This window comes from Lepisosteus oculatus, chromosome 15 (assembly GCF_040954835.1).
Source record: "Lepisosteus oculatus isolate fLepOcu1 chromosome 15, fLepOcu1.hap2, whole genome shotgun sequence".
Lineage (NCBI taxonomy): Eukaryota > Metazoa > Chordata > Actinopteri > Semionotiformes > Lepisosteidae > Lepisosteus > Lepisosteus oculatus.
In genome coordinates, this window is record NC_090710.1 from 33120384 (window position 1) to 33136622 (window position 16239).

Sequence of the window (16239 nt, forward strand, 5' to 3'; positions counted from 1 at the left end):
CTAGCCTGCATTGGCAACAGTTAGTCAGCTTGGACATTTTAACTTCTGCAACATAATGTGTACAGTGAAATATCTACAATATCAAATAATTATGTATTAGTGATGGTGAATATTGCAATGTGGTTAGCATTGTTACCTTGCAGCACAGGGGCTCTGGGTTCAAGTCTAGATCTGGGGAGTTGTCTTTGTGCAGTCTGTATGTTCTCACTGTGTTTTCATGGGTTTCCTCTGGGAGCTCTGGTTTCCTCCCATAGTCCAAAGACATGCTGGAAGCTTTAGTGTCTTCTGGGAAAACTGGTGCTGGTGTAAGTGTGCCTGTGTCTATGTGTGCCCTGTGATGGACTGGTGTCCTGTCCAGGGTGTGTGTCTGTGTGTGTGTGCCCTGTGATGGACTGGTGTTCTGTCCAGGGTGTGTGCCTGTGTGTGTGTGCCCTGTGATGGACTGGTGTTCTGTCCAGGGTGTGTGTCTGTGTGTGTGCCCTGTGATGGACTGGTGTCCTGTCCAGGGTGTACCCTGCCTTGTACCTGCTGTTTACCAGGATAGGCTCTGACTCCCCCACAGCCCTGTACTGCATTAAACAGATAGACAATGGATGGATGGAACACTACCATACCACAGTAGAAAAGACATGTGTTTTGATAAAATCCATTGTAGTGTATCGACATTGTGCTTAAGAAAATCAGCTGATATCTGCAACAGTAGTTTGGTTTAAGGCTGAACTTTAAAAAAAGATTTACCTTTATTCTGAAAATTACTCACACAGAATATATACTGTACAAATTGCACATGCAGCTACAATGACACCCAAGAGCAATGCCTGTATGAGGAATGTCTTAGGGTTTTTTTTTTCTACATTTGAATTGAATTGAAAAGCAAGCTTGTTAAATGGAACAAAATCAGTTTCTAATTTTATTTCATCTTAGTTCTGGAAATAAATATATACATTTTATATTATGAATAAATTTATTATAAACTGGTTTAATGTTACTGTTTACTGTTACATTGTTATTTGACATGTATCTGAAAACCCTGTTATACAGTTCACAGTTGCAAGTTAAGAAATATTATTCCTGTGTGATATCTTTTGATATAGAGAATATCCAATAGAATGTAGTCTCTTTTCACAAAAAAATGTATTTAATTATGCAATCTACTGCACAGTTTAATTAATTTTATTAATATCAACCTTAGATGAAGATGAACCAGGCAATTTTGTGAAGCACAGTTGTGGAAGTAATAGCCTATTTTAATAATATCCATTCATTACATTCTTTAATTACTTGGATATCCTCTCAACCCAATTTTGTTAAATTGTTACTTGGAAAATGCATTTGTATTCACAGCTAGAAGTTGCAAATGTACAATAGGTAATCTGTTTTATACCAAAGAGGGGTTACAGAATCACAGCTGTTTAGTATTTCACCCACTTGTAAGATGTTAGAAATTTAGCAGATAATTTATTTGACACATACTTGTACTGTATGTTCCAAATTCCAGTACTGACATAAAAATGTAAGAAATATCATGCAAGATAAGTTAACCAAAACTATAGTTATGCTGCTTCATGTGTTTCTATAATGGGTCGGATAATTCAGTTATTATGTAATTATATCTAATTACATAGTTTACTCTGTAATTGCTACAACCTGCTTCAGTGCTTTATATTTCCCTCATAACTGAAACCCCTGATGTGTTTTAAAATGCCAGACATGCAATGGACTACATAGTTAAAATTGTTTCCATTTGCATACAAATTATAATAGTTAAACATCTGCTTTATTTAAATCTTAGATAGACACAATCTTTAGTCAATATTATTTTGTTTTGCAACTAAGCAGTGTTTGTTTAAAAATAAACTATTTAAGTGGTGAACCTGGTTTTAGAGAATCATGATCCAGAAGGTTTTATGAGTCAATCTTGAAACTTGAATATCTAAAATTTCTAACAATTTAGTTTTGAACTAAGTGGGAGATTTAGAACATAAGGTCGCAGACAAGAGGAGGGAATTCAACATAATATCACATAATATCATAATATCAGCCATATCACCCTGCAACTCACAACTGGCAACCCACTGAAGCTAAGCAGGTGTGAGCCTGGTCAGTACCTGGATGGGAGACCTCCTGGGAAAAACTAAGGTTGCTGCTGGAAGAGGTGTTAGTGGGGCCAGCAGGGGGCGCTCACCCTGCGGTCCATGTGGGTCCTAATGCCCCAGTGTAGTGACAGGGACACTATACTGTAAACAGGCGCCGTCCTTCGGATGAGACGTAAAAACCGAGGTCCTGACTCTCTGTGGTCATTAAAAATCCCAGGGTGTTTCTCGAAAAAGAGTAGGGGTGTAACCCCGGCATCGTGGCCAAATTTCCCCATCATGGCCTCCTAACAATCCCCCTCTGTGAATTGGCTTCATTACTCTGCTCTCCTCCCCACTGATAGCTGATGTGTGGTGAGCGTTCTGGCGCACTATGGCTGCCGTCGCATCATCCAGGTGGATGCTGCACATTGGTGGTGGTGGAGGGGAGTCCCCATTACCTGTAAAGCGCTTTGAGTGGAGTGTCCAGAAAAAGCGCTATATAAGTGTAAGCAATTATTAATTATTATTATTATAATTAGCTAATTTGCTAATTATTAGCCAGTTGATCAAGGTCTCATCCAATCACGTCTTGAAAGAGGCCAGGAGTGGCCGAGTAGCCTATTCAATGTCAAACTCCCACAAAACCTTGCCTACAAAAGTGCCTTTTGTGTAATTGTAACTTTCCACTTGTGTCCTTGTTTGTGTTCATTTTTCACTGTTATTTCTGAAGAAAATCACTGAGCTGACTTTGTGAATAGTTTGATAATTTTGAATCAGATCCACTCCTAATCTTCATTCAATTTCTTATTATCATCTTTCCTCAGTTTGTTCAATTAAGTAGTTAAGAGACTGCTAGGAATTTAAATGCCTACACCTTGTAGTTCTCTAACACAACCGGCCTTGACACCGAGTATTTAACATACTAAATAGTGCAAAAGTTCCTATGTCTTTCAATACTGCAAATTAATCCTTTAAATGTGACCTTAAAAATGCATAAAGACCTGCTGGACTGTGTTTCTCCAAGATTCTCCATTCCTGAACTAAAACCTGAATATAAAATATATAAGGTATACTAAGGACAAGCAATTGTTTTTCTGATAAAATACAGCTTCTCAGAAGGTCTCTATATTCAGGAAGTCTAAAATGCCATGCCCACTTTTCTGAAAGTTTCAATTTGAATTCTAGCATGTTTTGTACCAACAACATATAATGTAATTTATCTGTTCATATGGAAGGTTTTTATTGTCTTTATGTATTATAAAATATATTTCAAGACTTTCTGTACAGTAGTTTGCAGCTTTTTAGCTGTTATAAGGTTTATATACCTGTATATATTTTTTTTTACATAATTCAGGCCAGATTTCTAAAATTAATATAATCAGTTACCAATTTCTATAAATAATAATATTTATCAAGAAAGCTCTACATGAGTACCTTTCAGTCAAACATATTTTTACCACAGTAAATCAAACTAGAAGTTCTTATTCGTTCACAGTACATCATACAGAGACTAAAATATACTCTATGTATTCCTGAAATTCTACATCTAAAACTTCTTCTACTCCTTAATGAAAACATTATGTTAGTTATGTGGGTGGATCTCCTTTTGGCTATGAGGGCTTTTCTATAACTAAGGTAAGACAGCGTGTTTATTTGTACATACAGTAGCTACAAGTACAACTAAAAAAGCTATGCTGCACATAATTTTCACACAAAATCCACAAACCATTTTAGACACGTGTCCCTCTTCATCACCAATGTACTGAAATTTGGCACATGAAAAATATCTGTTAAGAGCTCCTGTGCTTTGCCATCACTTACTCATCTTCTTCTAAAAAATAATGTGTGAAATACAGCAGCCTTGGCTATGTGTATCTGTGAGCATCTGAGAGTTACTTTGGAACCAGTACCCAGCAGGTGAAGACTTTGCAGTATGCTTACTGATAATGTTTGTGCACAGTGCTCAAGGAAATGCTGAGATCATTTGCCACTACAATATCCGTTTTCCTTAATCATGACTTGATTAAGGATTAAATGAATTAATTACTACATTCTCTTTTGAGGAGACTGCCTGGTTACCCATGTTATGGCCCTGTTGAAGTCTTAAATGTCCATCATACATCCATACTTGTTTCCATGACATTACACGTTGTTATAATACTTAGAACAACGTTATTATACATTATTCTTATACGTTATTCTCATGAATTAAAGATGAAATGCAGAGCGTGCCGGGCTCTTTGCACGTACAAAATGCATCACAGTTAGCAATTCACATTTGCACAATACCAAAGTACACAAGTGTTACGCACAAGTGGAGTTACAGTGCTATTTTTTCTCCAACCAGGGTAACTTGTTTTAAATAAGATAGGCCTTGTTGTCTTATTAACCTTGTCAATGATGTTATTATGTCAATTCCTACAAAAACACACAACTCAATTGGATTTTGTTTCAACAATAATGGGAAACAATATCATAAGTGAAAAGGATGTTTCTAAAAATACTGTTCAGGGTACTTTTCTTTTATAATTGAACTGGTAATAATACAGTATGTCAATGTGTTACACTGAAAAATGATTCAGACTGAAGCCCTCCTTTAAAAAATAACAATAACAAAAACACATTTCACAACCTGATAATTTATGGTTAAGTGTGTCCTTGCCGGTAGCACTTTCATTTGAAAATATGATTTAATAATCAGTGATGTGAAACATCTTAACTAGACAAGATGATCTAGACAGCTTCTGACAGTGTAACTTCTAGCATAGTTTTTACATAGAGTCTTTTTTCAGGGGTTGTTTAGAAAAAAATCACCCATTTCATACAAAGCCCTTTACATAATCTAGTTTAATCCAAGCCTCTCCCTACCATGCTTATATTGTAAGATTCATCAAGGTTTGCATCACTTCAAGAACATATATTACAGTATATTACAGTTTTTCATATCGAGTATTGACTGCCAAGCAATACTGGTTTTCTGACTCAACTGACTTAATGTCATCCTCACCCACTGTCATAAGATTTTGTTCAAATACCCCTCCTTTTAAACTACAAAAAGCAGTCATTATATCTTTATTAGATAACAATTTGGCAAGCTTATTCATTGCCTTCAGATCATACGATGTTTTTATATCATTATTAAACATAATTATTCATTATAGATGTAATTATTGTAAGCTGCACACATCTTTGTTCTGTTGACAGATATAAGGATGGATGTCTCTTTCAAAAACTAGCAAAAATAAATCTGCAACAAAATCTATTAGTTAGTAACCTGCAGAACTAAACCTCAAGGTCACCTGTAAACAGTGTTTGAAAGATTGATGAGGTAAAACACTCAGGGGCAGAGATGTTAAGTGAAATCCGACTTGCCTTGTTTCTCAATTAGCAGACTTTTGGTGTTTTTGTTTGGGGAATGGAATGAACCCAAAGCAGTTTTACAGAGAAGTGAAGTGACAAAAATAAACATTGAAAAAGAAACGCTAACTCTAAGCAATGCAGGCAGCAAAACTCAAAACTTGGTCTTCCAATGCAGTAAGTATTCCATGTTTTTTTTTACAAATCTTTAATCCAATTTAAAAATGTCTTGCAGTGTTACAACATTATCTTATACAGAAGATTAAGCAATTCACAAAAATGGAACTGTGTGGGGCTGAACCAAAGTATTCAACTCATACTGTAAATCAAAAGCTTTTAAACTTCTTAGTGGTGATCTGGTGGTAGAATCAGTCTCAGCACAGGTGTGCAGAAGATATCTAAGAGACCTGCAGCTCCTGGACAACATCAGTTCTCACCTACTGTATACCAATATGCAACAGCAGTAAAAGCTAAATGTCATCTCTAGTACTGTAGATCACACCAATGGAAAGACTGAAAGCATTTTGAGTATTTTGTAATATCTGATCTAAAAATAAGAAGCAACAATGGTTTATTTGTATTTATTTATAGGTTAAACAGTTTTTAAAGGGCAGTTCCTTCAAATTCACATCAAGCCTAGTCAGAATCTTTCCATAAAAGAGACATAATTATGGCTAAGTTGTTTCTCAGCAAGATTTGGACAAGTTGTAATTGTTTTTAGATTAAACCCAAAGTACTCGACATAAAGTACACAGAGGAACAAAATAAGTCAGTTTTTATCTAAGAAAGGTTATAGATATTTAAACAAGTCATTTTCAGTAGTTTAGCTTAAGACTATTCCAAACACTGAAAAAGAATAACCTACATTAATTATTTAGTAAGCCAGCACCGCTGCTTCTTTGTACTGTAGTAAACTGCAGTCATTGTAAGGTTCACTAAATGTCACAGGAGCAAATGAAAACATATTCCATTATATGTCAGTCATTTTAAGCTTGGTGAAGTTGAATTAAAGCATAAATCTAATGCCACTCTTGGACGAATGCAGCTTTATATTTCCTTTTGTTTCTGTAAAGGTCCTGTTTTATTATCTACACCCTAGATAAAGTCCTAAGAGTCCTGCTTTTATTAACAAAGGGCATCAAAGGGCACTTGAGTTGCAGTAAACCTGTCAGTCTCCTTGTCAAATAGATTTGGAAGGAACATCTCATGAAAAGCGACAGCTATCATGCTGTGAAGGTTTTGTTTAAAATGAATTACATCTCATGACAATGCATATCACTAGTTTAGACTATACATCTGTCAAAATTAACTATAACCTTGAAATCCTTTATGGTTTTGCTATGGTGAATTGATTATGTATTTCAGATATAACCATGTATGTGCAGCGTATAAAAATGTAAAGTGTACATAGTGTTCTACTGAAAGGTATAATTTGCCAGCCTGATATATAGGCATACAGTACATGGTAGACACCTTGGCTATTTCTGAACTCACCAATTCTCAGTGAAGTTTAACACTTTAGTATTTAGTAATTATTTTTCTACCAGGAAAAGACTCTCTGGACCTGAGCAACTTAAAACAGACACTCAAAAATTTCAGTCTGATATTGTATTGTTAAGACTCAGCTTTTCCTTAGTGAGGACATTCTTTAACTTGCTGTTTTTTTCTCTCTTAATCACTGAACTAAAGTAATTTTACAAGATAACTGAAGGGATTAGGGATTAAACTATTAAAATTTTACAGGGATTAAACTATTAAAATTTTTGACATTTTTTAAAATAGTTTTTGCTGTATGTTCCACTGTATATTTGCACAATGATCCTTTTACACTCTTTGCAGGATTGTTGGAATCCAGATAAGGGTAAATTGGAGTCCTGAAGCAATGTCACTGTCATAGGATTGATTTATTTCATTGATCTGAAGGGTGCAGATAAAGGTATAAATTCAATACAATAATGCCAGCAACTGTGAAATTGTTTTCTGAAAAAAAAAAATTACAATCTTTGTAGTATTCTATAAAGAAAACTACTTAAGGCACCCAGCCATGCTATCAAAGCTGATACCCTGGTGTCTTTCAGTAGCATTTAGATGAGATCCTTGGATAAATTAGCTACTAACAACCAAATGAGCTACATGAAGATGAGCTAAATGGGCTCCTCTTGTTAGCAATGTTTATGTTCATATTTGAGTAGCAGAGCTTAGTTAAAAATACATACAGTATGTTCTTATCTTTAAAAAAAAGGTATATATTTGTATTATTTTCTTTAGGACACCTAGATTATACAGTCTTGTGTGTAAATTTAATGAAAAATGATATACATTATCTTAATAAAAAGCACAATTTTTGTTGTTGTTTTTGTTTGTTGTTTTAAATAAACAACATCTTATATTTATACATTTGTATGTGCAATTTACAATATGCCTTTCTAGTCAATCATTTAGCTCATTTCAGTAGCTCAATTCCCTCCTAATGAAAAGGACAGCGGGGATTTGGCATGAATCACCTAGCTGAGTGAATGCAGTCTAGCTGTGAGGACAGGCTGCCCAAACCCCCCTCTCTATAGCGAGGACTGAGCTGGGGAGCTGCTGCGAGGGTGTACTGTAGGTGGGAGGCAGGGGGGATGCAAGAGAGATACACAGAGGGAAGTCCTGGGTGGGAAACTTAAACATAGGTGAACAGAGTGTGTGAGATTAGGATCTAAACTTCCTCCTGAACTTTTGTTAGAGACCCCATTTCACAACAACCAGTCTATAATTTTACACAGTATAGGTGGGCTCATAATTTCCTTCAGTTGCCTCCAGCTACCTGCCTCTGAAATGTAAAGGATGTTATACAGTAATGGATGCCCCTTAGCTTAATAAACTACCATTGAATATCTTGATTGTAATACATTGGGTCTCTAGGAAACAGATTGGGCACTTCTGCTCAGTTCACTAGCACCCTAGAGGACAATTTAGGTACAATATAGTCTGTAGACTGCATGCTTTGCTCATCAGCTAGGGCTGGCAGACCGCAGTGCTTTGTAAAGACAGCATTCTTTAAGGTCTGGTAGAGGTACAGTCAAGTGTGGAATCATTGGGATCCAACCCTTGCCCTGAAGGATAAGCATGTTTTCATTTCGGCTGGCTCTGAATTTCTTAATTGACCTCAAATGGACTGACAGCTGAAACATAAAACAGTAGTTTTTCAAGGCCAGGCCTGGGAACCATTTCATTAGAAAATAGGTAGCATAGAATTCTCTGAGTATATCTGTTAAAGTTTGCATTTTAAGAACTGATTTCACGTGTGCAACCTGATGAAACATTAAGACCTTTCATGTTCATCATGGAATAGAAATTTGTATGAATACCACAGATCAAAATCCCAGGGCATTTCTAGAAAAGAGTAGGGGTGTAACCCCAGCGTCCTGGCCAAATTTCCCATTGGCCTTACCAATCATGGCTTAATAATAATCCCCATCTATGAATTGGCTTCTTACTCTGCTCTCCTCCCCACTGAGAGCTGGTGTGTGGTGAGCGTTCTGGTGCACTATGGCTGCCGTCGCATCATTCAGGTGGATGCTACACATTGGTTGTGGTGGAGGGGATCCCCATTACCTGTAAAGCGCTTTGAGTGGAGTGTCCAGAAATGTAAGCTATTATTATTATTATTAGTAGTAGTAGTAGTAGTATTAGTATTATTAGTATCACCCAGATAAAAAAAAACATCAGTATCACTTTTATTGCTGTTAGGACATAAATGTAATAGCTCAAATCAAACACAAATCAAATAAGGAAAACCTACTGATAAAAATAAACATTATTATTCATTAAACATTAGCATACTGAAATATGTAATCTAATTTCTACTAGTTACATCCTTTTGTTATTATATTGCAGCTTAAGGGGTATCCTGTTCTTTATATCTGCTGAAATTGGGATAAATGCCAACAACACCCTTTGGCATTCTTGTTAGATTGTTAATTATACGACAGGATGTTTTGTTTTATTATTTAATTGTTGACATACTAAGCAGCTTCACTATTTACTGTTTGTTTGACTCTCTGATTTTCTATTAAAGATGTACTGTAAGTACAGTATATGACAACCCCAGTGATTGCTGTTGTTTTGGAAATGATGTTTGCTTAATGTGAATCCTTTCTGATACACATTTTTGTTTTCTGAGAAAGGAATCATAGTAAACGGTGACCATGGAGCAGAGACCCACTCGTAATAAGACATGGAGATGTTTATGTTACAACCACAGAAGCAGACTTCCTGGATTAACAAATGTATTATACAGTACATGTCACTAAGAAACTGAACTAAAACATATTTCAAGAGCTTTGGACTTACACTAACATTGATGTATTTAAAGTGTTTGTGTTACAGCTTTGGTGGCCTTGCTTAAGAAACAGTAAACTGACCATTGAGAAGCAATCAGTATTGGCTGGACCTTAGTGGCACTATACAGGACATACCGCATTGTACTGTAGCTTACACCATTTTGTATTCATCCCACCTTTATTTTTTACAATGTACATAAAGGGAAATCAGTACTTCTATGATATTTCTCATTTCATTAATGTAGACATACATTAGATACAGTATGTGTTTATGATGCAAAACATCTTATAACAGAACAGCAGATCATCATTGAGGAACAATGTTGGGACAAAAGTAAAAAAAAAACAAGAAAGGACGAAATGCCATATTTGCACACTATGATATAAAGCATCTTAAAGCAGAAGACGTAGCTGAACGCACCCCAAAAGTAAGAAAATTCTGTGAATGAGCCACTAAAAGAGCCAACTCAGAAGGCTTTTTTTCTTTTTTTCCCCTTAAGAAACAACTCTGCAGACTATGATTAGAGTGCATTAAACTCGAACTGAAACACTAAAAATCAGGAACAAAGGAGCAAGAAGGAGCAAATGACAAAACTTACACTGTCTTTCCTGTTATTCTATGTGTACAGTATGTACAGTATAATGCCTGATCAGAAGTACATAAACAAACAATTTGCACTACAGCCCGCATATTCATAGTATAATTACACATTATCTTTGGAATACATGTACATTAAATGAAGAATGAAATGTTATTGTTTAAAGTAAATTGCTGTAGCTGTAACCTGATAAAGGGGTTAGGGTTTCAAAACTGGCCAAGAAATGTTACTACCCATTCTGCAGTGAGTGGTTTAAGGTGAACAAATTTCACTATATTTTGTTTGAAATGTAGAGGTAAAAATATGGAAGATAGGAAGATAAGGTGGTTTATTTTATGAGCTATTTAACAAACACATTTTGATTAAATTAATTAAACATACTTTAAAAATACAAGTCTACCACATAGAGTGTAGTCAGTGTCAATGTTACTGTATATCACTTACCAGACTGTGTGCTGTATCCTCTAAAACTAGATCATGATATTAAATTGAACCTGTGACTTTACATCTCCTTTTTTATTTTCTATAAAAAATATATCACCCCTCTCCCATTGGACTAGCACGACAAATATTTTAAGTAGAAGGACAGGGAAACAAAAAAGACACTTAAAATTGGATATTCATGGGAGGAAACATAGATAGATAATGCAGATAATATAACATTTTTTTAATTTAAATGTTATTTTTTTAATGTCAAGTATATATTTGACAGTAAACACATATACTGTAGAGTATACTGTAAGCTTTATTCTCAATTTCTGTTAGTGCTCATATGGATATATTATTCAGTTGCATAGCTTGTGTATTCATTTTATGTAGCTGAAAAATAAAATTCTTTGAACTGGCACATGTTACCTTGGCTTAAGTAACTTTTGTTGTCAATAGCACAGCAGTCTCCGAATATACAGTTTTATAAACTACAACTAGTACATAAATTACTATCATGGATTACATGAGAGACTTGTGAGATTTTTCAGAATTCATTGCCTGTGATTCTGGAACAGCAACAAAATGTTACACAGGATATATTTTACTATCAATAACTATATTTTACATATGTGTAAAATAATATTTCTGTGCATACAATAAATGACTTAATGTATTTAAAAACATGGATATTTTCCTCTTCTTGTGATATGCTGTCATATTTAATAATTACAATAAAGAACATTAACTGAATACGGAACAAGTAATAGGTTTATTCCATGCTGAAAAAAAGAAGAAAGAGAACACAACGTCTCGGCCGTGGAGCCTTCTTCAGGTGTGAGAGAGACAGGGCAGTAGGCAAAGGTAAAGTAGCGGGAGAACAAAGGTTGAGAGGGAGGAGGAGTGAGAGGCGGGAGTATTCATAGTATTAACTGAATACTATGAGTTAATAGGTAATATCTTATTCATTTATAGAAATAAGTTAATAAGATGCTTTACAATGATTAAATCCAGTATTTTTTTATTGCTTGAAGTCAACACCAAAACATTAGTTAAATGTTCAGACCTTTATCTAAGTATATAATGTATGTTTATTGTATGCAGTATGTTTATACACATTTTTGGTAATCTATGCCATGTCATCAGGTCTTTTATGAGGCGGCACATTTTTCAGGCTGTTTGTCTTGTAAATAAAGTCAGCAGAGTAAAACTGATCCTTACTTATTCAATCAGTTTTATTAGACTGAAAAGCTGCTGCTTTCAGTAGTAATTTTTCATAGAACACAGCACATACTGTTAAGTATTCAAGGGCATCCTATGATTCAGGCTACCTTCATCTGTCTTAAATATAATTGTGTTGTAAATATCAGACTTTAACAGCAGAGATTGCTGTTTTTCCCTATGTTGCATTTATATTTGGATGCCAGAACAGCTGTGCTAAAATTGTAATTGTGTTTGATTTCTTATGGGTATTCAGCAAACACAAGGACATGGATACAGTAATAATACTGTTTCTTTATTAGCCCTATACAATTTCTTGCATTAGGAAGTCATCTTTTCGCAGACCCCAGCTTTTCTCCATGGGACACAGAAAGGGAGAGAAGCTTGGGGTCAGAGCGCAGGGTCAGCCATTGTACAGCACCCCTGGAGCAGCTGGGGTTAAGGGCCTTGGTCAGGGGCCCAACAGAGTAGGATTCCTCTGCCAGCCGCAGGAGTTGAACCGGCAACCTCCCAGCCACAGGGGCAGATCCTGAGCCACAGAGCCACCGCTCCGCCCTATGTGCAGTATGTGCAGTTTGAAGAATAAGGTATTCATTTTAGAGGGAATTATAAATATCATTTTATTACTGAGATAAAATAAAAGATTAGAAACTACCAGAGCATGGGTGACCAGATTCTATAAATCTACTTTCCTAAGCTGTTTTACTTCAGAGTGATTGAAAATACACCATTTTTCTGATCTAGAAAATTAACACCATACAAACAATCAATGTGAATTGCACCCCTAATTTACTGTCTTATTTTCAGTGCTTATTTTTCATGTAAGAATTGGCACTTTTTCAATTTTTACTTACCTTTTCCTTAAGTATTGCTTAATGTGTTCTGTAAACATTTAAAATAAATCCATTAAAGCACATTGTTTTTAAGGATATTCCTTATGTGTTAAGTGCATGTTATCACATTGTTTGTCATTTTACTTCAGTTCATTTTTTATATCTGCAAGTTGAAAAGCCTTAAAGAATAAGCTTTCTGTCATGTTTCATGAACCTACATGTAATCCATTTGCTCAGATAGCAACAGAATGCAAAAGTTAAACTATTAGTATCTGTTAAAGTGAACATCAGCTGTTTCGTTTTCACCCTTGTCTTTATTTAATTATATTGAAGTAGGTCTCTTGAATGTAAGTTTCAAATCAGGTCCATGTAAAGGACAGAGTGACACATTTCATGTTGTATCTGTGCTTTCATGCTCATATTTATTTATACATAACAGATGTAACAGCTATGATTCTGAAAAATAGAAATCATATCTGGATCATCTTGCAGTTGTGTGTAAAACTATACTGTATATACATTATAATTACAGTTCACACATACAGTACACACTACCAATGACAATTCTGCAAATTCCAAGTTACAGTAAACTACGGTTTCAGGTTGACCCTTGTATTACTACAGCTGATTGCAATGTAACCTGCCTGGTGGAGACTGCTGTACAGGAATCTTCAAGCTGTATACTGTATTTCTTAAATGATCTGTGCTCCTTCACCCTATTAATATTTCAAGAGAGTCATTGTTTTGCTGCAGTGTGTGCTGTAAATCTTCACCAAACACAACAGATGGTATAATACAGGCTGCTTGAGTAACAAAACGCCCAGTGGAAGATTTAAATTAAAAAGTTAAAGTACTTTGCTCTCTAAAACTATACAGTACATCCAGATTATATCTCCCAACAAATGAAACTACCTCACTAATACCTATTTATCTCCAAATAATATGAAATAATTATAATATCTCTAAATAACCAGGAAGTGAAAAGAAAAAGTTATTCAAATAATATGCATTTTGATTTCTTCTTCTGCAGAATAAACTTTAACATATTTTAACAATCTCTTTTAAAAAGTCCTTACCTGTTCCCACACCCCAGTCCTGTCACATTACTGCTGTCGGAATCGCTTTCTTCTTCCTTGACTTCATGGCCAAAGGGCTTGACCTCCCCGGTGAACTCCACTCCAGGCATCTCACCAACAGCTTCCACGTAGAAAACTGTTCTCTGTTGCTGGCAGCTGTGGTTTCCATGCCTGCCATTGCTGGGCGATGGAAATAGAGAGCCATTCACGCCACTGACTTTCTTCTTGAAAGCACTCCTCTCGTGGCTGTGGCTCTTTATTCGAGGCTGACTGGGGCCCCAGTGCTCGAAGCTGTCCTGAGGAAGACAGCTTCCCGCGGAGCTCTGAGACGGGTGACTGAAAAGTTTCCATCGCAGCCTTAAGATGTGTTTCACATCAAACTCTTTTCTACCTGAGGCGGACATTTCCAACAGCAAGCGTAGGTACGGTTCTGCAAAGTAGACGTGCTCAACCTGCAGATATCTCAAGATATAGCATCACTGTAAAGAACAAAAAAAACAGTTAAGCAGGAAAAAAAATGGTAATCTTACATCTTAAGGCAATACTGCCATTCAAAAACAAAGGCTATAGTATCTCAGGATTATATTTGCATGGTACCTGACAAACTCAGAAAATCCATTCACTGCTCAGCATGATACAATGTGACAAAATGGAACACATGTGGAGACAGTTCAGTCGGATGAGAGATATCAGGACTCGTGCATGAATATTGTGCACAGCCATGGATTCAGAGAAGAGAGTGACAAAGGCAAAACACCAGTCAAGTACTTGACAACTCTAGGTTGAAAAACGGGCAAACTGTTATGTGAAAACATTTAAAAAATCTGATTGGTGCCTTTAACATGCATTCAAAGATAATTAAAATGCAGCAGCACCACTCGAGATGTTTCTGCCTAGCATTATCTCTTACAGTCTGCTCCACACAGGCTCACATGCTGAAGCTATAGTGGCCACGCTGAGGCAGACGCGAAGAGCAGCTCACAAGCAATAATCAGATTAGAGCAGCCTTACTGAACAGCACGAGCAGCTGGCTTTGTCCCCTTCTGAGCAGTGGCAGAAGTGAGCAGTCACCTATAAGCTTCCTTCCTTCACCAGCCCTCCCAGACGTCTCCAGGGAGCTCGTGCTCACCGCGGCAGAACCGGCAAATAGCCTGACAGAGTCTCCAAGCAGACTCTTTTTAAATACAAATGCCAGTGCTGTCAGGGACCTCGGAGTGTGATTTCTGTTCCTCCTCCTCCCCATCCAACTGAGTGACGCATCTCTGCCTTCAAAGAGATAAGGGAGTTCAAGTCCAGTTTTCTCTCTCTCTCTTTTTTAATATTTTTTTAACCTGCTCTCTAAGCCTTAACTGCCTGTGTGCATTTTTTATTTCTGAATATGTACAGAATAACGCTCACACGAATGAGCTTTCTGTAAATTAAGTAAACACAAGCCAGTTAGTGAACTAACAGATCAAAGGAGAAAAAAAGCTGTTTGAAGGCTGTTTGGAGGCTGCTGAGGAGAAGGTTATACTGCTAGAGCAAACACCAGCCAAGACAATGCATGTGAATGAATGGATTGCTATGAGAAATCTTAAAAGAGTATTTGTTGTGAAATTTGCTACAATTTGAATTGAAGAATGATGCTTCAGGATAAATCAAACTAAAGTGTTTTAAAATAAACTAAATCATTTCCTTTTTAATGTGATATTTCATCCTACAATTAGTTTTTTTTCCAATTCCTGTGGTCTCAAATATAAATTTATTGTGATATAAAATATGAACAAAGACTTCAGGCTATATACTTATTAATTATCTATGTAAAACATTTAACAGTTGAAAGAACTATAGAGAGGCAACAGAATATTGCTGTTAAGAAGATACATTAAATTATAGGTCACACAGGTACTGCAGTGGTACCTCAGAGGACACTTATAGCATTAAAACAAGCTACACACTGTCAAAAAAGAAGGAAATCAGCATTAATTTGTTTAACTGGACTGATACAGTACATACTGCAGTTACAACTGATCATAAAATCAGGATGCATCCACTTGCAATAAAGTGATGGATAGTAAATAATTCAGCATAGTACTCACATTCAAAAATCATTATGTGAACATACTGTACAGTATATTTTCTTATAGCACCCTGGTATTTTTTTAAATTGATCATTCATGACAATAATCCATGACACACTCAAGTGAGTCCAACTGTTGCATTAGCACTAAATCACCTCATTAGTGAGAGGGGTGACTGGAGAGCGGTGAGGTGATTTGACTTGTTGAATATCAAGCCTGGAATAATCGAGGATGAAAACACAGAGAGCAACCACCTTTCTGCCATTG

The 16239-nt window shown here is 36.0% G+C and overlaps 1 protein-coding gene across 2 annotated transcripts in view; it reads right to left on the reverse strand.

The window, feature by feature from the left end:
- Positions 1–15119, reverse strand: part of LOC102690702 (kelch-like protein 1) — a 54751-nt gene extending 39632 nt beyond the window's left edge. For both annotated transcript variants that reach the window (XM_015364514.2, XM_006639378.3), the window contains exons 1-2: positions 14924–15119; positions 13913–14391 (exon numbers count right to left, since the gene is read on the reverse strand). In XM_015364514.2, coding sequence (XP_015220000.1) covers positions 13913–14316 — 404 coding nt within the window. In that variant the 5' untranslated portion in view covers positions 14317–14391; positions 14924–15119. The remainder of the gene's footprint in view (positions 1–13912; positions 14392–14923) is intronic.
- Positions 15120–16239: the final 1120 nt, after the last annotated feature.